Source organism: Ctenopharyngodon idella, chromosome 23, assembly GCF_019924925.1.
Source record: "Ctenopharyngodon idella isolate HZGC_01 chromosome 23, HZGC01, whole genome shotgun sequence".
Classification (NCBI taxonomy): Eukaryota; Metazoa; Chordata; class Actinopteri; order Cypriniformes; family Xenocyprididae; genus Ctenopharyngodon; species Ctenopharyngodon idella.
Window position 1 is genome coordinate 3,724,827 of NC_067242.1, and position 22,055 is coordinate 3,746,881.

General features: G+C 37.8%; 1 protein-coding gene across 1 annotated transcript in view; it reads left to right on the forward strand.

The window, feature by feature from the left end:
* The window catches only part of sugct (succinyl-CoA:glutarate-CoA transferase), a 164,632-nt gene that overhangs the window by 128,462 nt on the left and 14,115 nt on the right, over nt 1-22,055 (forward strand). Inside the window, exon 13 of the mRNA XM_051882699.1 lies at nt 7,708-7,771. Coding sequence (XP_051738659.1) covers nt 7,708-7,771 — 64 coding nt within the window. The remainder of the gene's footprint in view (nt 1-7,707; nt 7,772-22,055) is intronic.

Consider the following 22,055-nt stretch of genomic DNA (forward strand, 5'->3'; position numbering starts at 1 on the left):
CAAATATTGCACTGAAAACATCAATAACAGCTTTAAGTTGTCAGTGCTGGCAAATGTCCATGGTATAAGCAGGATAATCCATGGCTAGCTGTGCATTAAACAATTTGAATGCACTCCGTGGAGGCATGCCTTTGCTTGCGTTAAAATAGTTTATTGCACAGCTAAACATGGATTTTCCTTTACATACTTTTTCTCAATATTACTGTTTTACTGTTTTTGATCAAATAAATGCAGCCTTGGTGAGCTGAAGAGACTTTCAAAAACATTAAACAATCATACTGACCCCAAACTTTTGAACAGTAGTTTGAACATTGTTCACTGAAAAATCTTCTCTCAAATATCATTCTTCATTTTTGACATAGACATATTTGATTAGGACATACGTGAGAACACATGGCATTTCAGCCATTTGTACATACCAGAATATCATGGAAATTTGCAATGAAACAAGTGTTGAAGTCGGTTACATATTTATTTATTTATTTATTTTTTTTATTTTTTTATTGAACGCTGATGTAAATAATTTTTCAGAGCTTCAGTGGAGGGAAACATTGTTAGTGTACACCAACTTCAAACTCCTCACACAACCAGAATATAGACTTAGGATTAGCAACCATCTAGAACACCCAAGCAACCACCTGTGATACATGATAGTCTAGTGGTGTATTTTTTTTTTTTTTTTTTTTGTATGATGTGAGGGTGCTAGGTTCAAATCCTGCATATTTCTTATAATGAACCCAAGCAAAATTGCTAATGAACTGCCACTGATCGCCCTTCATGTTGCCTATGGAAAACAGCAAATTTGACTTTTTGACTTTGATTCGTGTGTCATTGAAAAAACCAAACCCCTCATAAAAATAATAATTATAATAAAATGTTACTTAAATGTTCAATGTAATAATTCAGGCCCAATTATATTCTTTTTTTAACTCGTTCTGAATAATGAACCAAAGCAAAATCAATCATACATTATTAACGCTTACTGTTACTATTCCAGAACATTTCAAGTCCTGCATGGATTCAGTTTTCAACGTATTTTGTAGCTTAATATGACAAATGAATTTAAACCATCAGTTTTGGACACCACTAAACTGCACCTTATTTCTGTGTTTGGAAGTGCATTTTGCAAATTAGAGGCTGTTCTCTGGAGTCCTTCAAAGAAACGCGCAGCACCTGCGACACAGGCTGCATCTGAAAGCCTAGGCAGCCGACTTGTTGCCTTGCTGCCCTATCAGGCAATGACTTTGCAGGCAGTGATTGCGCAAGATGTTACCTCATGACGCTGATTATGCACAGAGTTCTGAGGCAGCATAATGGTTTATTGATCTACAACAAAATATATAGAGCTTTGGTGATGACTAAGCGAATATTTAATTACTACAATACTAGTTTCTCAGTAGAAATGACATCAAAAAGTGGAAAACATTGGTCAAAAATATACATTTACACACAAACTGATCACCAACCGCCAGTAGCGGCCTTTGCTATGTTTCACTTGAAACGGGCCTCACATCAGAAGGGGCCTTCGTCGAAAAAGAAATTAATGGGGCCTGGGGCAAAAATACCACTTAAAAATCAAGATATATGGGGCAAAAAAGTCCCTGTATGAGTTCCTGTTTTTAATATTTATAACAGGATATAGAGTGCTGTTTTCCTGAATATCAGCACAATTGCAGATGCGATAGCCAGGGCATCAAAAGCCGCTTTTGCACCGAAATTACCCGAAACAATTTGTCCCAGGAACTCTTTTCCCAGGGATTTTTTTCCCCAGACCTGTTGTTGTCTGCATTTCCATCGCGGTAGAGTCCGTGAAGAAGAGTCTGGTGACGTAAGACTGCGTGCGACATTCCAGTTCCCACTGGATTTCGTCCTCCGCATGTAAGCAAACAACTCCTACTGCACACACCGCAACAGACTTTTAAAAATGGTGGTTTAAATAAAATGCTGCGTGGAGTCAACCAATCAAAATGCTGCTTGAACTCAACCAATCAGCATGTTCAGCGCCTAAGTCCCAAAAGTATGATTGATTAGTACTACCAAAGTACAATGTACTACCTCACAAGCAGGTACTTTCATAGTTGGACATTTTTACCCGGAACTTTATTTAGACACTGGTCCCTGCCATTGAAACACACCGAATACCACCCCAAATTTTGTACCTACAATAATTGTGAAGCTTATTTATCAAATGTAAAAACAAATATTTTTGTCTTTTGGAAGTTGCATTCAAAATCCATTTGGCTCAAAAAGTCTGAGGGGGCATGTGTCCTCTCAAATTGAATGGGCATGACGCCTCTTTTGCAAGAGCCTGGAAACCCACCATAACACCTTAGAATGTGCCACTCTTTTGCACAGGCAAACACCACTAATGTTTAGTGTGTTTTAGTTGATTCTGCTTTTGCTGAAAAAAAAAAAGTGACATCTTGCTTGCAAGGGATCTTTCTTGAGCATTTTGAGTGTTTTATTTCCATTTACATTTCTGTCCTTATCCTTCAGCCATCAACACCTCTGATCTGATCCTTCCTTCATCTGTGCTCTCATAGAGTTAATGACTTGAGCACATGAAGCTCTCACATCTCTCTCTATTCTTACTGACATGTCAATCCACAAAGCTTCTGACGTCAGTCAGGTCATTATATACTTAGGCAAAGTCACACTGACCGAATAATTCATAAAGAAGAAGCCACAAGTTACCCAGCCAGCCTCCTCCAAATCGGCAAAGAGAGGATGTGGCAAGCAATCTTGTTCCCTCTCACAGACTAAAAGAAGGCAGCTCATCAGAAGGAAACGTTCCAACAATTTGTCTTTTAGAACTGCCACAGAATCATGTTTGTTCTTGAAATAATTTCAGCTGGTAATGTGTGAGCGTGTGTGAGTAATGAGTTCTCGAATTATTCCACATGTTTTGGGTTTGTTTACTGGGCTAGTTTCCTTTCTTTGCCGGCTTTTGAGATTTACTATTAATTTTGTGTGCAGTGAATCCGTAAACATTGTATGACTATTCACATGTTTGCACATTGTAATCTTACATAAAGTCAACTTGACTGTGGTTGAAGGCTACTTAGAAACTGTAGCTTGTTAAACTATAAGTTACTCAATGTAAAGTAGCTAATGATAATAAATCAGCATATTAGAATGATTTCTGAAGGATCATATATATATATATATATATATATATATAATTCTGTGGGTGAAAATGCCTTTTTGATAGTATCTGTGTGTCTCTCTCTCTCTCTCTCTGTGTGTGTGTGTGTGTGTGTGTGTGTGTGTGTTCTTGTATATATGGTTCATGAAGACACAAATGTGTGTAATAACATGGGTATTAGTCATTGGTCATAGGGTCATCTTCATCAAGTTTGGCACTCTGAAGACTCCCCGTGTTCTTTCCTGAAAGGAGTCATTCCACCAGATCCATTACTAAGTTTTCCCTGGAAAACACATCATCATCATCTTGTTCTCTTCTTTTTTTGACTCTATGCTTCCCACCATTATCTCTCCTTCCAGTTGTGTAACAGAGCCGTCTGTGTCCATTCCTGCACTCTGATTCTTCCTGCTGCGCATCATCCAACCACCACACAAAATTGCTCTGCTGCTATGTGTCTACTCCACTTCTCTTTCCTCACTTCACCAATTTGCATTTCAAAGGCAAACAGCGGATATGTTGGCTGACGCACACACTGGCTGAGGTAGATGAATGTATGGCGGGTAACTCCATGGCCAAGAGCCCAATGATTCAGCTTGATGTAACTGTTCCCATATTTCAGCTTGTGATACAAAAAATGAGCAAACCCTTTCTCAGAACCCAAAACTGAGCCTTTTGTGATGAATACAATCAGACTGACTAAAGCATTATGCAAACATGTTGGACTTTTTTTTTTGTGTGATTTTTGCCATCTGAGACTAAATTTGTAGATCACTGAGATTTTTTTCAAAAGCAAAATTGGAAGTCTTGGATTGTTTTAGTGTGGCATGCTCACCGAAGGCCGATTAACTGCCTTTGCAATTATTCTTGTCATTTGACAGATTTCTGTCAAAATGTTTTGGCCACATTCCTGCAATGTGACACTCATAAGGCACTCATGTAATGCAGCAGGAGCCAATGGGAGCACAGCAACTGATTGCAAAGACTGCAATTTAGTTTAATAAATAAAAAAGAGAAGCTTTAAAGGCTCTGTGCAGTTTCCACCATTTCTTCATTTTCAAACATTAAACCATCCCTAAATATTAGAATTGTTGTACTGGACAGTTGTATTGTAAAATGAAATTATTATGATTTTTCTTACTCATTTTTTTTTTTATTTTAAAGTGAAATAGTATTATCACTACAGTAATAATTTTAATTTTGTTTTATTATTATTATAATAATCTTATAGTCATTATTTATATATTATTTATAGTGTTTTTGCACAAATTGTGCATCCCTAGTTCAATGTATTTTTATTTTTTATTTATTTTTTTTTTCCCAGTCTTGGATGAATTATTCCATATAAGATCTAAAGTTTGTTATAGTGCCTTTAATATATAGGGTCACAAACATGGACCACCTGCACTAAACTGGAAGCACTTTGGCAAAGTTAGAAATCTAAATCTTATTTGGCTGTCTTTGGTCACTTTACATGTCAGTCAGGTGGCCTCTTCCTACTTCAGTGAGTGGCCCTTGGCCAATTGGGTTTTTAGAGCACAGACCATATGTCATCCGTCAAAAGTCTAGCTGCACAAGACTATTTATCAGGTAACAACAGCTAAGGGTACGTTTATACCAAAATGCTTTACTAAAAACTGAAAAGTTTTTCCTTTGCATTTTTCATGTACAGATGACAACATTGTCAAAACGATCCCTGTTAACACGGATCCATGTAAACGACTAAAAATACGCATGCACATGAAGTCACCGTTTCCACAAATTTGCGTTTTTGTAGTTTACACAGAGACAATAACAGTATTGTTTTCAAAAACTCACATTCAAACTTACTTTTTATCATCATTTATTTTTTCAAATGCCTTTTATGTTTAGATTTTATTACTTTACCCTTCAATCCCAGATTTTCAATCTTAAGCTATGAAAATCCATCAAAAAAAAATGTGCACCGTTACATTTTAAAAACTAGTGTTATATTCTGAATAAAGTGTGAAGTGCCATTTCTATTTTATTATGTGAAAATGTTTATCAAAATCAAAAAATGCATTTGTCTCACAGTTGTGGCATCTTTTCCACCACGCTAAACAAGCTAAACAAATTTGCAGGAAACTTTTTATTTTTTATTTAAAAAAGTATGTATTTTTGCCAAATTATGCAAAAAAAATGTAAAATTATAATTTAATTGTATTTAGAATATGAAATTAGCCACCATAAAGGTCCTTGTACACTGAGCCCGAAATTTTCGTATGCGTTTTTTCATATTCATCATCCTAAAAATTCATCACGCACAGAAACCTTGCACACTGAGTCCGATGGGTATTAATTAATCCGTTGCGAAAAAATTCGCAAAACAATACAAAATTGAGTCTTCAAGCAGTGAGGAAGATTTTGTTGTCCTCTGTAGATTGTTTGTCATACAGTGCTTTGTGCTGCGAGACAAAGTGGATCAACTTGTCAGACGCCATTCTGGATTTTGGCGTTGGCTTGTACGGAGGCTCTGAATTGTCAAAACACCTCTCTGGTGTTTTGACTGGCTATGGATACAAAAACACTTTTTTTTTTTTTTTTTTAACGGATGAAAGTTTTGGTGGCAGAATTACAGACTCGGTGTGCAAGGACCTTAAGACAAAAAAAACACATTTCTGTCTATTAAACACAGATTTGAGATGGTGGAAATTACACTTTGGGATTTTGACTTGATTTTCAGAAAATGACAAAAAATGGCAGAATTCTTCTGTAATTCTTGAACAGTATATCCACTGTTAGACATTGTTAGTGGACAAAGAAAAATAAATGTTTGAGAGTGTGAAAAGTGTGTTTTAAAAGGGCCAAAAGTGCCCAATAGTGGCTGCGCATCAATGCGGATGTCAAAACGTGAGGCAGTCTGAAATCAAGGCAAACATGTCCCACAGTCTGTCCTGAGCTTTACCCAAGATCTCATTGGTGTCATATGGTTCAATCTTGACAAGCAACAATCATAACGGACATCAAAAATCATTTAGTGTACAGCCGGCTCAAGAGGCATTGAAGAAAAGAAGGTTGGATGAAAAAGATGAGAGAGAAGTAGACGGCTCTCTAATCAGAAGCCATATCCTCAACATTCGGCCCTAAGAGAGTCGCATAACACACAGCATACACGCCACACATCCAAACTGCCTCTAAATAAAGCATGATGTGGTGCAGAGCTTCTATCTCTCAAATTCTGGAACTTTCCCCAGAAGGGTCAGTAAAGTACACAGAGCATTGAGGGAAAACATTGGGGAGGAGAAAAGAAAAGAGTGAGGGAGGGAGAGCACAAGGGTGTCATCCACGTCTGGTGGTCTGGACATCATCTTACATAACTGTCTGGCTTCAGCTCAGTGACATGAGAACCTATAGCACTAATGACACTAATGCGCTTTGACAGACTACATAGAGCCTTGGATTCTGTTGGGACCGATGCCAGACTGTGAGTGGCATTTGGAGTCTCATGAGCGAAACCGAACAACAAAGAAAGATGCCAACTCAGGCACATCATCTGTTTCATATACATTTCCTTTCATCTTCAACCACATACAATTCAGTAGATTAAAAGAATAGTTTCGCCAAAAATGAAACAACTGTCATCATGTACTCACCCTTGTGTGATTCCAAACCTGTTTGACTTTGTTTTTCCATGGAGCACAAGACTGAAATGTGAGAATACACTGGCCACTGTTTGTCTCGTAATGAAAATAAAATGGGACAGATACTGTCAAACTGCAAACTGACAAACAAGCGCCACAACATTATCCATATGACTTGTGTACACCATTCAAAGTATTCTGAAGCCATACACTACATTTCAATTGATGATGTTTGATCACGGGACAATGACTTTTGATGTTTTTTCGTTTCTTTGAGAGAGAGATACGCAAAGATTTTCAAGAAACAATGGCATTTATTTTACTTTGTATAGCTTAAAAATACGGAGTGCATTGTGTGAGTCGTATGACTGCTTTGAAACAATCTATATTGTATAAAGCGCTATAGAAATAAAGGTGAATAAAAGGTACGTGCTACTTTTATGGTGCTTTTTTGTGCTTTGTAAGCTTGACAGCCGCAGTCACCTTTTTATTTATTATATGGAAAAGAATGTTCAGAATATTCTTAAAAAAATCACCTTTTGCATTTCACAGGGGAAAAAAAGTTTTCATTTTTGGGTGAACTATCCCTTCTGTTTGAAATATATTTTAAAGCTGAATTTCAGCATCATTACTCCAGTCTTCAGTGTCACATGATCCTTCAGAAATCATTCTAATATGCTGATTTGCTGCTCAAGAATCATTTCTGATTATTATCAAAGTTGAAAACAGTTTTGCTGCTTCATATTTTTGTGGAAACTGTGATACATGTTTTCAAGGTTCATAAATCTTGAGCTGGCGTGTCTGTCAGTTTAACCAATGTCTCAATGTTAAAGATTTAAAGGTAAGATGGCAAATTTGTGTGGTCTTTGAGAAGACAGTGAGTTAATAGCTTCAAGAAAAGGAGTGTAAAAACATGGCATGAGTAATTGTCTGTGGCTCATGTTCTTTTGTCTCCATTCCCAGGTTGCTCACAATGGCCTTATTTTGGAAATGGACCACCCAACATCAGGAAGGATAGCAGTGCCAGGTTTGTATAGAATTTGCTGTTGCTGAAGTGCAAAACATTCCCTGCAGTCCTTCATTTCGATCACTTTTAAGCACCTATTTCTGAGATGTGGTATTCTTGCATATTGGGAACACATCCAGTTTCTGGAATAGTTCGCCCAAAAATTTCAATTCTGTTATTACTACTCAAAACATGCATGTAACTTCTTTACTGGAACACAAAAGGGAATCTTCATGCACGTACACTCTTAGAAGAAAAGGTTCTATTAAGAACCTTACAGGGTTCTGTCAGGCACTTCATATACAGAACCTTTTAGGGGTTCCAATTATGGGATCATTTCATGGATTCAGTTTTAATAACTTTTGTTTTAATTCATTTTAATTAAATTTTATGAATTAAATAGCTTGTAAACACACTTTATCAAGAATTTAGCAATGCAAAGACATTTTTTTCCTTATATAGAACCTTTTTGGAACAAAGCATTCTTTAAAGTTGAGTCAAGAACCCTATTAGTTCTATATTGAACCCCACTAAACCTTTTTATATAAGAGCGTATATTCCAAGTCTTTTGAACCAAATGGGTTTAGAATGACATGAGGTTTGTTGTAAATAAAGGCATAATTTTCATTTTTGGGTGAGCTCTTCCTTTAACCTCTTTACACTTGAACTTTCTATTGCTTTTCTATACTATCTCTCCAACTCTCTAGACACTTAATCTCATCATCCAGACCATTGGACTTTGAAGAGGTCTACTTCCCTTTGCGACTCTCTTGTATCGATCAGTGGAGAATCATTTATTTTGATGTTTTGTTTTGACTTGTCTTTGTCTGTTCAATGAAGTAAAGGTTTCTGCATTGACACAAAAGTCACCCCATGCTCTTTCATTCTTCGGTGTGAGAGTCCCAGAGAGACGCTTTCTGAACTCGTCTTTTCGTTTGATCGTCCACATATTTAAAACAAGCCATCATCGATCCCCAAAAATGGACAGGTCTGCGGTCTGGTGAGCTTTTTGCCCCTAGAAAAGAATGTTGAGCGGATAGGCAACATTTTAGAAAGGTTAAATGCAGATGTTGGCTGTCGCCAAGACAATGTACAGTCATTTGTTCTCAGCGATTTGATTCCCGCTGTTTTCGTGGTGCTTCAAATGTCAGACCCTGATGGACTCACTCCAGACAGGTGGTTTTACTAACAGTGAATTTAGTTGCGGTTTGCAGTTCTGTAAACACACAAATACATGCCACTTACGTAGACACCAGTGAACGACCCCTGCTAATGATCTATGCTTTGTCCCTTCAGTGACTAAAAAGCAAACACTGGCAGGAAAGGACCGCTAATGGTTTTGTCATGGCTAGTCGGTTAATCCTTTTGTCTGTGTGTACAAAGAGTCCTTAAAGTTTCATCCTCACAGTCCCCCCAATTTTATCTTTTTCACGTGCGCCAAAAATGTTTTTGAATGAAGAGCACTCCATGCTTTCTGCATGCTTCCACAACCACAAAACAAATACATTCTGTGTCAGTTGTCTCTGGAGTGATACCGGGATAATCAGGCGGGTCCTTTGATGGCCACGAAAGGTTGTTTACCAGTTCATTGTTTGCATGTTTTCTCCATCCGAGCCAAATCAAGGATGATTGTCAAGAATTTCTCTGGAAAAAAAGGGGCAGAAACCACAACAAACACCTTTTTCCATTCCGCATTCCTCGTCCTTGACCCATAAATTTGCTAAAACACCACAACGCATACTTGAGGCCTCTAATCTTGTACAGCTATTTATATAACACCACTGTCTGTCCATGTTTTCAGACTTTTTTTCTCACCAGCAGCTGCACATGTGGAGCATTTCCCGCCTTTGGTGACTTTGTACTGTTATCAAACATTTCGCAGTAGATAAGCTGTTCGTTTTTTTTAGCACAGCAGTCCGGTACCTCGCTATTTATTCCTTTAAACATCAGTGTCATTTTTCACATCAAATGTGAGGCACTACAGAACCAGAGTCCTGAACAACATAGGCACGAAATTGGCCATTAGCTGCCGTCGACTGTAAGCAAGAATTATGTAATGGATGTCAGGGGTGCACGCATCAGAGCTGAATTGAGACCAAAATGGCTTTTTGAAACAATCGGACAGCAATGAGGGTTATCGGATTACATAATCGACAAATTACTAATGACCAGGCGTTCGCAGGGATGCCTGTGTGGGCAAAACTACAGGAATGCATGTTAAGAAACATCGTCCAGCTTTTTTTAAGGCACCAGAGAGCGAGAACGAAAAGGGCTCAGAGGATGTTTTTGTGCCGCTGATTGCGAGAAGCTGCCTCATTAGCGATTGTGTAGGACAGTGTATTGTGAGGCATTTCCCAAAATAACCCCCTTTATTTAAACCAAAGGCCCTTGGCAAAAGCTTCTTGTTAGCTGAGTTTGCGGTTCTCTTGAATCTGACCAGCTAAGGTGAACATTTTATGATGTGGGAACGCTAAAAGAGTATTTGTGCTTCTTTAGAATAGTTAAAGCATGAATCAGTCCGATATTGCAACAGACTCTTTGTGTGACTCCCCACACTGAGGAAAAAAAAAAAAAACATTTTTAAGAATATGTTATCCTTAAAGATAAATTTACTTCTGAAGCTAAGTTGTATTAGATAAAAGTAATTCATAATACATTCTTTAAAAACAGGTCTTAATATCTGAGACCATTAATAAATGTATCTTGTTTATAAGGATGTTTAGATATTAAATTATTTATTTATAAATAATAAATAAAAAATACTAACTAAGCTAAATAATATAAAATAAAAATAATAATAAATATACTAATTTAAAAAATAATTTGAATCCATTCTTGTTAATGGTCAAACCCACATACTCGCACATATCCTTATGAAAGCTATACAGAATGTTGCTTAAATTTCATATAAATATTCAATAAATCATTTAATTTAAATGAATATTTTAAATTGAATAATGACCCTAAAAAACTATATATTTATTAATGTCTGTTTGCTCACATTATTCCAAATGTCATTTCAAACCTGTATTCTCTTATTTTTTTCTTAAAAAACAACATCAAAAAAGTACTATAGTACTGTTATAAAATACTGTTGTACTACACAATATATATATATATATATATATATATAGGTCTTCTGAAGTCATACTTTAAGTGAGGAAATTCCCCAAAGATTATGTCTAGCCCATGTTCTCATCCAGAATTAAATAATTTAAAAATATAAATAAATACATACATACATACATAAATGAATAAATATTTTGAACTAATGCCGTCAGTGGCGTCTACACACTGTTTTGGAATCTGGATGAGGGATAGATTCTGTCTTTGTTGGAGGTGTACAATATCTTAAACTTCCACTTTTCTCAGTTACAATAATTTGTCAAGCTTTATGTTCATAGTTATCATTGTAATTATCATTCTTTGAGTGAACAGGCTTTTATTGTATGGCAAGAGCTGTGTAACAAAGTTTTCCACAAAAAAAAACAAAAACAAAAATCATCAGCAAATGGGTTTGGACTGACATATGTGAGTAAATAATGTCCAAAAAACAAACTAGTTTGATTTAAAAAGTCTTCACCACTTTAGCTATAGTAAAAGTAAGCAAATAATACAAGTAATGGTTAGGATTCATGACCAATTAAAGTTAACCATCTGTAATTCTATTATCAGAGTAACTGTTTCTATAGTTCTTGGTGTGTAGTTTTATAGAGCAGCTCAGTGAATCAGCCCACCCTGTAGAGTTCCTCGCTGCTGTGAATCGTTCTTTTCCTGATGTTAGCGGGTTTGATGTGTTCCATAATAACACATTGATTTTTACCATCTTCTAGAACATTATGTGATTGTCCATGTATTCTGCAAGAACGCATAAACGCTGATGCACATTATTTGCTCTTTAGCTGTCAAACCCAGAGAACAACACCAGCTCTGAATGCTACATCTAAACTTTCTGAAGTGTGAAGAGTCTGTGTGTGCTTTGCACTGCTTTAGTTTCTGTGTTTAAAAGTAATGAATTATAACTCAATGGTTAGAAATACACAATGAATCATTCCAGACAATTCTTTCAATAGTGTGTCTATCTGTCTGTCTATCTATCTATCTATCTATCTATCTGTCTGTCTGTCTGTCTGTCTGTCTGTCTGTCTGTCTGTCTGTCTGTCTGTCTTTCTGTCTGTCTGTCTGTCTGTCTGTCTGTCTGTCTGTCTGTCTGCCTGTCTGTCCGTCCGTCCGTCCTTTTTGTTCTGTCTATCCATCCATCTATCCATCCACAATATGTAATATGCATATAAAATTATACAAGGCTCAGAATACTTGATTATGATTGATCATTTTTGGCATTCTGTGGTCAGGTTTTTTTTTTCTTCTTTTTTATTATTTATTTTTGTTATCTCAATGACTGCTCAGCTGAGTAATTGTTCCACACAACCAATTTCCTGCATATCTTTGCTTGTTTCGTGAAAATAATTTCAGATCAAATCAATATTCCATGTCCATTTATTTATTTATTTATTTGGCAAATAGCTGTGTAATAAGTGTCAATAGTATACAGTCAGTCATTCATTAATCACAAAATAAACCTCTTCAGGGTTAGGCAATCACCCTGTCAGAGTTTAAGCAAGAATTACATTATTCTAAAAAATAATGTGTTGACTCAAAAAAAAAAAAAAATAACACAACAGTTTGCATCATTTCTTTAGAGTTATGACAACTTTGAGTGAATTTACGTTCCACCAGCAAGCTACTTTGAGTTAGAGTAATTTAATAATTTGTTGCAGAAACACAAATTTTTAAGTTGATTACTCAAAAAAAATAAAGTCGCTCCAACTACCAGAGTTGTAGCCCTGGAATCAGTTAATCTTATCTATTTCAGTTCAAGTCAACAGCTATCATAGCACATGCTAACATAACTTATTTAACATGTATATTTAATGAACAAGTAAGATATTACTTGTCACTGGCATTAGCGCAGTCATTGCTTTTAGAGTCAATGTAGTGTTTACCTTCATGTATCTACTCTTCAGCACAATGATAACCACAAAAACTTCACAGAATTACAGAAACTCTTTTAAATGTCAAACATAACAGCATTAAACACTAACAGGTTTTTCTCTTCACTAAAAAACACATAAAATAACCAACCTTCACATAAAATAACCAACCTGATCTCATGGAAAGACGTAACTGTGGGAACGTTTCTGCGAGTCGCAAAAATACGTACCAATGCGTACATATCACTGCAGTTTCCAACAGAAATGAACACTAGAGGCAGTAAAACAGCAAGCACTTTAAATCGTTTTCATACACAGCTATGATTACAGGTTCAGATTATGGATTAATAAAGACTTGTTTTCACGTCTCCTTGCACAATATTATATTATGACTTCAAAATGCTTCTTACCAAAGTGCACGATTTGTAAACGAATATACACTATATTGCCAAAAATTTTGGGACGCCTGCCTTTACGTGCACATGAATTTTAATGACATCCAATTCTTAATCCATAGGGTTTAATATGGAGTTAGCCCACCCTTTGCAGCTATAACAGCCTCAACTCTTCTGGGAAGGCTTTAGGAAGGTTTAGGTGCGTGTTTATGGGAATTTTTGACCATTCTTCTAGAAGCGCATTTGTAAGGTCAGGCAGTGATGTTGGCGAGAAGGCTTGGCTCGCAGCCTCCGCTCTAATTCATCCCAAAGGTGTTTTATCGGGTTGAGGTCAGGCCAGTCAAGTTCCTCCACACCAAATTCACTCATCCATGTCTTTATGGACCTTGCTTTGTGCACTGGTGCGCCATCCCCAAACTGTTCCCACAAAGTTGGGAGCATGAAATTGTCCAAAATGTCATAGTATGCTGGAGCATTAAGAGTTCCTTTCACTGGAACTAAGAGGCCAAGCACAAACCCTGAAAAACAACCCCACACCATAATCCCCCCTCCACCAAACTTTACACTTGGAACAATGCAGTCAGGCAAGTACTGTTCTCCTGGCAACCGCCAAACCCAGATTCGTCCATCGGATTGCCAGACAGAGAAGCGTGATTTGTCACTCCAGAGAACACGTCTCCACTGCTCTAGAGTCCAGTGGCGGTGTGCTTTACACCACTGCATCCAACGCTGCATTGCACTTGGTGATGTAAGGCTTGGATGCAGCTGCTCGGCCATGGAAACCCATTCCATGAAGCTCTCTACGCACTGTTCTTGAGCTAATCTGAAGGCCACATGAAGTTTGGAGGTCTGTAGCTATTGACTCTGCAGAAAGTTGGCGACTTCTGTGCACTGTGCGCCTCAGCATGCGCTGACCCCGCTCTGTGATTTTACGTGGCCTACCACTTCGTGGCTGAGTTGCTGTTGTTCCCAATTGCTTCCACTTTGTTATGATACCACTAACAGTTGACCGTGGAATATTTAGTAGTGAGGAAATTTCACGAATGGACTTACTGCACAGGTGGCAACCTATCACGGTACCACTCTTGAATTCACTGAGCTCCTGAGAGCGACCCATTCTTTCACAAATGTTTGTAGATGCAGTCTGCATTCCTAGGTGCTTGATTTTATACACCAGTGGCCATGGAAGTGATTGGAACACCTAAATTCAATGATTTGGAGGGGTGTCCCAATATACAGGTGCTGGTCATATAATTAGAATATCATCAAAAAGTTGATTTATTTCACTAATTCCATTCAAAAAGTGAAACTTGTATATTATATTCATTCATTACACACAGACTGATATATTTCAAATGTTTATTTCTTTTAATTTTGATGATTATAACTGACAACTAAGGAAAATCCCAAATTCAGTATCTCAGAAAATTAGAATATTACTTAAGACCAATACAAAGAAAGCATTTTTAGAAATCTTGGCCAACTGAAAAGTATGAACATGAAAAGTATGAGCATGTACAGCACTCAATACTTAGTTGGGGCTCCTTTTGCCTGAATTACTGCAGCAATGCGGTGTGGCATGGAGTCTGTGGCACTGCTCAGGTGTTATAAGAGCCCAGGTTGCTCTGATAGTGGCCTTCAGCTCTTCTGCATTGTTGGGTCTGGCATATCGCATCTTCCTCTTCACAATACCCCATAGATTTTCTATGGGGTTAAGGTCAGGCGAGTTTGCTGGCCAATTAAGAACAGGGATACCATGGTCCTTAAACCAGGTACTGGTAGCTTTGGCACTGTGTGCAGGTGCCAAGTCCTGTTGGAAAATGAAATCTGCGTCTCCATAAAGTTGGTCAGCAGCAGGAAGCATGAAGTGCTCTAAAACTTCCTGGTATACGGCTGCGTTGACCTTGGACTCAGAAAACACAGTGGACCAACACCAGCAGATGACATGGCACCCCAAACCATCACTGACTGTGGAAACTTTATACTGGACCTCAAGCAACGTGGATTGTGTGCCTCTCCTCTCTTCCTCCAGACTCTGGGACCCTGATTTCCAAAGGAAATGCAAAATTTACTTTCATCAGAGAACATAACTTTGGACCACTCAGCAGCAGTCCAGTCCTTTTTGTCTTTAGACCAGGCGAGACGCTTCTGACGCTGTCTGTTGTTCAAGAGTGGCTTGACACAAGGAATGCGACAGCTGAAACCCATGTCTTGCGTACGTCTGTGCGTAGTGGTTCTTGAAGCACTGACTCCAGCTGCAGTCCACTCTTTGTGAATCTCCCCCACATTTTTGAATGGGTTTTGTTTCACAATCCTCTCCAGGGTGCGGTTATCCCTATTGCTTGTACACTTATTTCTACCACATCTTTTCCTTCCCTTCGCCTCTCTATTAATGTGCTTGGACACAGAGCTCTGTGAACAGCCAGCCTCTTTTGCAATGACCTTTTGTGTCTTGCATTCCTTGTGCAAGGTGTCAATGGTCGTCTTTTCGACTGTCAAGTCAGCAGTCTTGCCCATGAATGTGTAGCCTACAGAACTAGACTGAGAGACCATTTAAAGGCCTTTGCAGGTGTTTTGAGTTAATTAGCTGATTAGAGTGTGGCACCAGGTGTCTTCAATATTGAACCTTTTCACAATATTCTAATTCTCTGAGATACTGAATTTGGGATTTTCCTTAGTTGTCAGTTATAATCATCAAAATTAAAAGAAATAAACATTTGAAATATATCAGTCTGTGTGTAATGAATGAATATAATATACAAGTTTCACTTTTGAATGGAATTAGTGAAATAAATCAACTTTTTGATGATATTCTAATTATATGACTAGCACCTGTAGTGTATTTTGGACTTTGCATCGCTTAACCAGCTCCATATGTTTCGCTTTTCTAACATAACAAGCTTGCTCGGTAGCTCAGCTGATACAGAGTTGGCTTGGGTACGAATCATGTGAAAGACAAGTCAGGGTAAAATAACTCAAAGATAAGAGCTCAAAACAAGCTAGAAAGGCATGATTACGGATGCTTTTTATGTCACATTTGCTTTTGTTAACACTATCGTTTAGGTTTAGGTGTAGTGTTGGTGATACATTATTTTAAAACGTAATGGAGCATTACACTTTTAGCGCCACTCAACGAACAAATTTCAAATCAGAACTGCGGTGATTCGTATAAAAACCAACGTCAGCGTCAAATGTACCATATTCATGTTTATCTGTTCCGGCCAAAAAATAAACACGCTTTCAGCGCCACTCAGTGGACAGTTCACATTGAAACTGCAGTGATATGTACACATTGGTACGTATTTTGCGACTCGCGAAAACGTTCCCACTAGTACGTTTTTCTAATGAGACCAGGCTGAAAATAACACTTAATTTCAACATTTTTCTCCTTATCCAGTCCTATGCAAAGCATGCTGGGAACTAGAAATCCACTGCCTAATTTCCAAAGTTATCAAGACAATTTCATTACGTTACTACAACTTAATTTTTTTTAAAAAAAAACGCAGAAATTTGAGTTTAAATTACAGATGATATTAAGTAGATGTAATGATCAACATTATTATTTCAACAGAACTCTACAAAATAATGTTTGCAACTTGAAATGTTTAATTAAAACAATAAATTATAATTTGTAACTTGCAATCATGCATTTATTTAAGTTGTGGTAACAGGTCCCCTGAATTACTTTTGAGTGTAGATTTAACCTGTTGCTTTGTTTATTCATCTAAAATTCCTCAACAGCAGTAAATACTAACATTTCTCCTTTTTCATAAAAAATTCATTGTCATTTAAAAAACAGGCTTCATTAAAATAAATGTACTAAATACTGTCAAGAAATGACACACAAATGAATGTGACTATTAATTAAAGAATAAATACAGATCTTCCGAAATAAACACATTAAGGTATCAACTCTTTTGTAAAGATGTTGGATGTTAGATGTTAGAGTCCTGTAAAGCAATACTATAGACATTGTGCCCTACAGTCACTTCCACATATCTGTTCTCGTCTTGTGCAGTGAGGTTGGTTAGTTTGGTTTGAACTGATAAGATGTGAACTTCAGATGATTTTTCAAGCCTGGTGGCTGTCACCTGTAACCTTATTGAAACATATACAACATACTTCAGAGTTTCCCTGTCCTCCATCTCGGAGCCGGGCAGGATGTAGGAATGTAGTCCTGAGGGAAATTTTATGAATGAGAAGGTACGGACATGAGATGGTGAGAAAGGCCGTAGGCAAAGTGCATCTCCTCTGACGTAAGATTCCCAAACTCCCTCAGCGGTCTTCTCTGGTCAACGCTGAAATGTCATATGAATTGACAGGTGAAGTTTTTTTACCCAGAAAGTCTCAAAAAGGAGTCCTGCTTGTCATTGTAATGGTTCCCCAACAGACATTCTACTGACTTTAAGTAACTTTTCAAGTACATGTAAACTTATTATACTAACACTATAACCTAACAGACTTAGTTGACATAGTTGCAAATTAATGAGTTAGATGACATGTTGTTGCAAAGTTACTTAAATGTCTAAAGTGGACTACTGAAATAAAGTGTAACCCATTGTGCTTTATGTTCTAATCAGCTATTCAGCGTTTGCTGTAACATTGCAATTCTTTATGGGCCAGTTTTTCCTGTTTGATGCTAGTTGGAAACATGACCCAGTTTACATTGTGTTTACTGGTGCGAGGGCGGGGCAACCTTTCACTCACCTGAGATTGACCAGTAGCAAACCACAACCATTCAAACATCCAATCAATGCCCCATGGACAAAATCAAGTCCCGCCCTATGTTGATTCTTGTTCCAGAAGCCGTTTCACTCAGATGTATGTAACAACAGACTATCGCAACTTCTGTCTCATGTCAACTTTGCAGTATTCCCATGTGGATGGAAAACATATAGTATTGAAATTCAAAACTTTCCATATACCCACACTTGCATAAATATCCATAAAATAATTCATAATTCGTTTATTAAAGATGAAAGCAGTCGTTTCTTGCTTTTAGTGTAGCTTTATGTACATTCATGGCCCTTTCGCACAGCTAGAACACACAAACTTACTCTTCAGAAGGAATTCAAGAGGGAAACACCGTTTCGGACACGAAAGCTTCCTGACAAGATGACTTGTAGATCAGTAAAGCTGCAGATGATCCTTTTCACATCAAAGATATGTTTCAGATGTCTCTGGGGCCTGAGTTTGTGTGAATGAGAGCGTTTATGTTCACAGTCTGTCAGATCCCCTTGCAACACAGAGCTGCTTTGACGTCACCCTGAGCCAGCTTTCTTGGGTTGTTAGCGCAGATATTGCTGTAATTCCCCCTGTAGACTTGGTGAAGTATGCACTACAAACATCTACGATGCAGCAGGGACTACTCTTAAATCATATACCTTGGCATTTGTTTTTACGAAGCTTAGTTTTCCCTCAGGCTGTTTTGATTTTAGGAGCATTTAGGTCACCTTCCACTTCTCTTAGGGAGTTTTTTTGTCTGTCATGTGGCAAGGTCTCACAGGTTTGAGGATACACATAATCTTACTTTTGTATTCAGTTTAGCTTTCTCTAGGTTGTTCCAGAAGGTTTTATGTATGTAAACTTGCAATTGCGAGGAAAAAAAGTCAGAATTGTGAGGGGGAAATGTCAGAATTGTGAGATAAAAAGGTCACAATTACCTTTTTATTTTTTTATTCAGTGGTGGAAACAAGCTTCCATAGTTTAATGCTGCTCAGATGTGGCATAAATCCATTTACACAGCAATTATACAGTGTGTACGGAAAGTATTCAGACCCCCTTAAATTTTTCACTCTTTGTTATATTGCAGCCATTTGCTAAAATCATTTAAGTTAATTTTTTTCCCTCATTAATGTACACACAGCACCCCATATTGACAGAAAAACACAGAATTGTTGACATTTTTGCAGATTTATTAAAAAAGAAAAACTGAAATATCACATGGTCCTAAGTATTCAGACCCTTTGCTCAGTATTTAGTAGAAGCACCCTTTTGATCTAATACAGCCATGAGTCTTTTTGGGAAAGATGCAACAAGTTTTTCACACCTGGATTTGGGGATCCTCTGCCATTCCTCCTTGCAGATCCTCTCCAGTTCTGTCAGGTTGGATGGTAAACGTTGGTGGACAGCCATTTTTAGGTCTCTCCAGAGATGCTCAATTGGGTTTAAGTCAGGGCTCTGGCTGGGCCATTCAAGAACAGTCACGGAGTTGTTGTAAAGCCACTCCTTCGTTATTTTAGCTGTGTGCTTAGGGTCATTGTCTTGTTGGAAGGTAAACCTTCGGCCCAGTCTGAGGTCCTGAGCACTCTGGAGAAGGTTTTCGTCCAGGATATCCCTGTACCGCATTCATCTTTCCCTCGATTGCAACCAGTCGTCCTGTCCCTGTAGATGAAAAACACCCCCACAGCATGATGCTGCCACCACCATGCTTCACTGTTGGGACTGTATTGGACAGGTGATGAGCAGTGCCTGGTTTTCTCCACACATACCGCTTAGAATTAAGGCCAAAAAGTTCTATCTTGGTCTCATCAGACCAGAGAATCTTATTTCTCACCATCTTGGAGTCCTTCCATGCGAGCTTTCATGTGTCTTGCACTGAGGAGAGGCTTCCGTTGGGCCACTCTGCCATAAAGCCCCGACTGGTGTAGGGCTGCAGTGATGGTTGACTTTCTACAACTTTCTCCCATCTCCCGACTGCATCTCTGGAGCTCAGCCACAGTGATCTTTGGGTTCTTCTTTACCTCTCTCACCAAGGCTCTTCTCCCCCGATAGCTCAGTTTGGCCGGACGGCCAGCTCTAGGAAGGGTTCTGGTCGTCCCAAATGTCTTCCATTTAAGGATTATGGAGGCCACTGTGCTCTTAGGAACCTTAAGTGCAGCAGAAATTTTTTTGTAACCTTGGCCAGATCTGTGCCTTGCCACAGTTCTGTCTCTGAGCTCTTCAGGCAGTTCCTTTGACCTCATGATTCTCATTTGCTCTGACATGCACTGTGAGCTGTAAGGTCTTATATAGACAGGTGTGTGGCTTTCCTAATCAAGTCCAATCAGTATAATCAAACACAGCTGGACTCAAATGAAGGTGTAGAACCATCTCAAGGATGATCAGAAGAAATGGACAGCACCTGAGTTAAATATATGAGTGTCACAGCAAAGGGTCTGAATACTTAGGACCATGTGATATTTCAGTTTTTCTTTTTTAATCTGCAAAAATGTCCCGCGGCTCATGGTTGCTTAGCAACGAGCGCTTTTGAAAAGAGGAGAAAGTGCCGCGGCTGGCGTTTTCCATGCGTTTTTAGACGTGACGTGAACGGCCTCTAAATCGAACGCGGATGGTTTCATTATCTCAGGCGGATAAAAAAGTAAAAGTGGATAAAAACAATAAAAGCAAAAATGTGTCACCAAATATACTTGGGCGGCTGTTAATATACCTGGGTGTGGGAAGCACTGATATATATATATATATATATATAAAGTTGAACGTAAAACGTGTTCCAACTCCTTAAAATGTTTTAAAAAATGTTCAATTCAAATGTCATGTGTAACCATCAAGAAAAAAGTTTGATTTTTTTTCTTGATGGTTACACAAAATCTATATTGTTCATTGAAGCTTACTGTATTATGTAGAAAAGTATTGTGAGAAAGAGATCGAGCAATCGAGTTTATTACCTGCATTCAGATTCAGCATTTTCCTTCAGGTCACTCTAAAAAAAAATTTGTTTAAATTTCCAATGTATTATCTTGTCTTTTTAACAGTTAAGGGGTTTTCCCATGACTGACAGCGCTAGTCAAAGCATTTGTCAGTTGCGCCTTGTTCCGTGTTCACAACAATTCAGTCTTTCAATGTAAAAGTCTTTGCTACTGACTGACACACTCATAAAGACAGTCTCTGCCGCCATCTAATGGCGTAATAATGTAACTTCTGTTGCTGTTCACGGTCAGGGACTATTTTTTCTGTCGGAAGGAAGAGCATTGATACATATTTTTGGCTTTAATATTTGTATTGTGTGGTAACCATTTTATAAAAGCAATAAGGTATTTAAGGCTAGTGCTGTATCGTGAATAAGTAACGGCTGAAGGGGTTACTCCGCTTCGCATCATGCCTAACAACGCCCTTCAGCCGTGACTTATTCACGATACAGCACAGCCTCTCGTACCTTATTGCTTACATACATATACAGTATATATATATATATATATATATATATATATGTGTGTGTGTGTGTTTATATATATATATATATTTTTTTTTTTTTTTTTTTTTTTTTCTTAATTATGATGGACAGTTTAACATTACATTTTTAACTTTATGTCCCCCCAAATAATATCAAAATGAATATTAATACAAACAACATTTATGTATTTTTTTAAATAAAAATGGGCATCACGTCATTGACCCATACACATGGCCTCATAGACTCCCATTGTAAGTGCACTGTTGCAACCACATTTTTTATTTTAAGGAAAAGGATAAATTGGGGACAAAATGTTATGGACATTAAGCCACAAATGCTGTAGATGGAGCTTAACTTGTCTTGAACCTGAAACAGGGCTTCGACTATGTCTTCTTGTGTCACTTTTGTAGTTTTATGTCGGAAATGAGTTTTGGCTCATTGGGTTTCTCTGGACGTGGACTTGGACAGTGATGGGGCTCATAATGTTTTATGAATGATTTTACCACAGTTTGACTGGCCATATTCTCTTATTTGGTCGTTACATACAAACCCAGCCAGACTGAATAGAAGTTTATTTCTGCCTTTTAAAATGTGACTCACAGTTTCCAGGGATCTTGAATGAATTGATCTCTTTGCTGTCTCAGTGTACAAAGGCAGCATCTCTCATGCATTATTTTATTCATATTTAAGTAGGAGTACTCGCCAGCTAGTCTGAATTCCTTGCTCTTTTTCCTCATGCCATAATA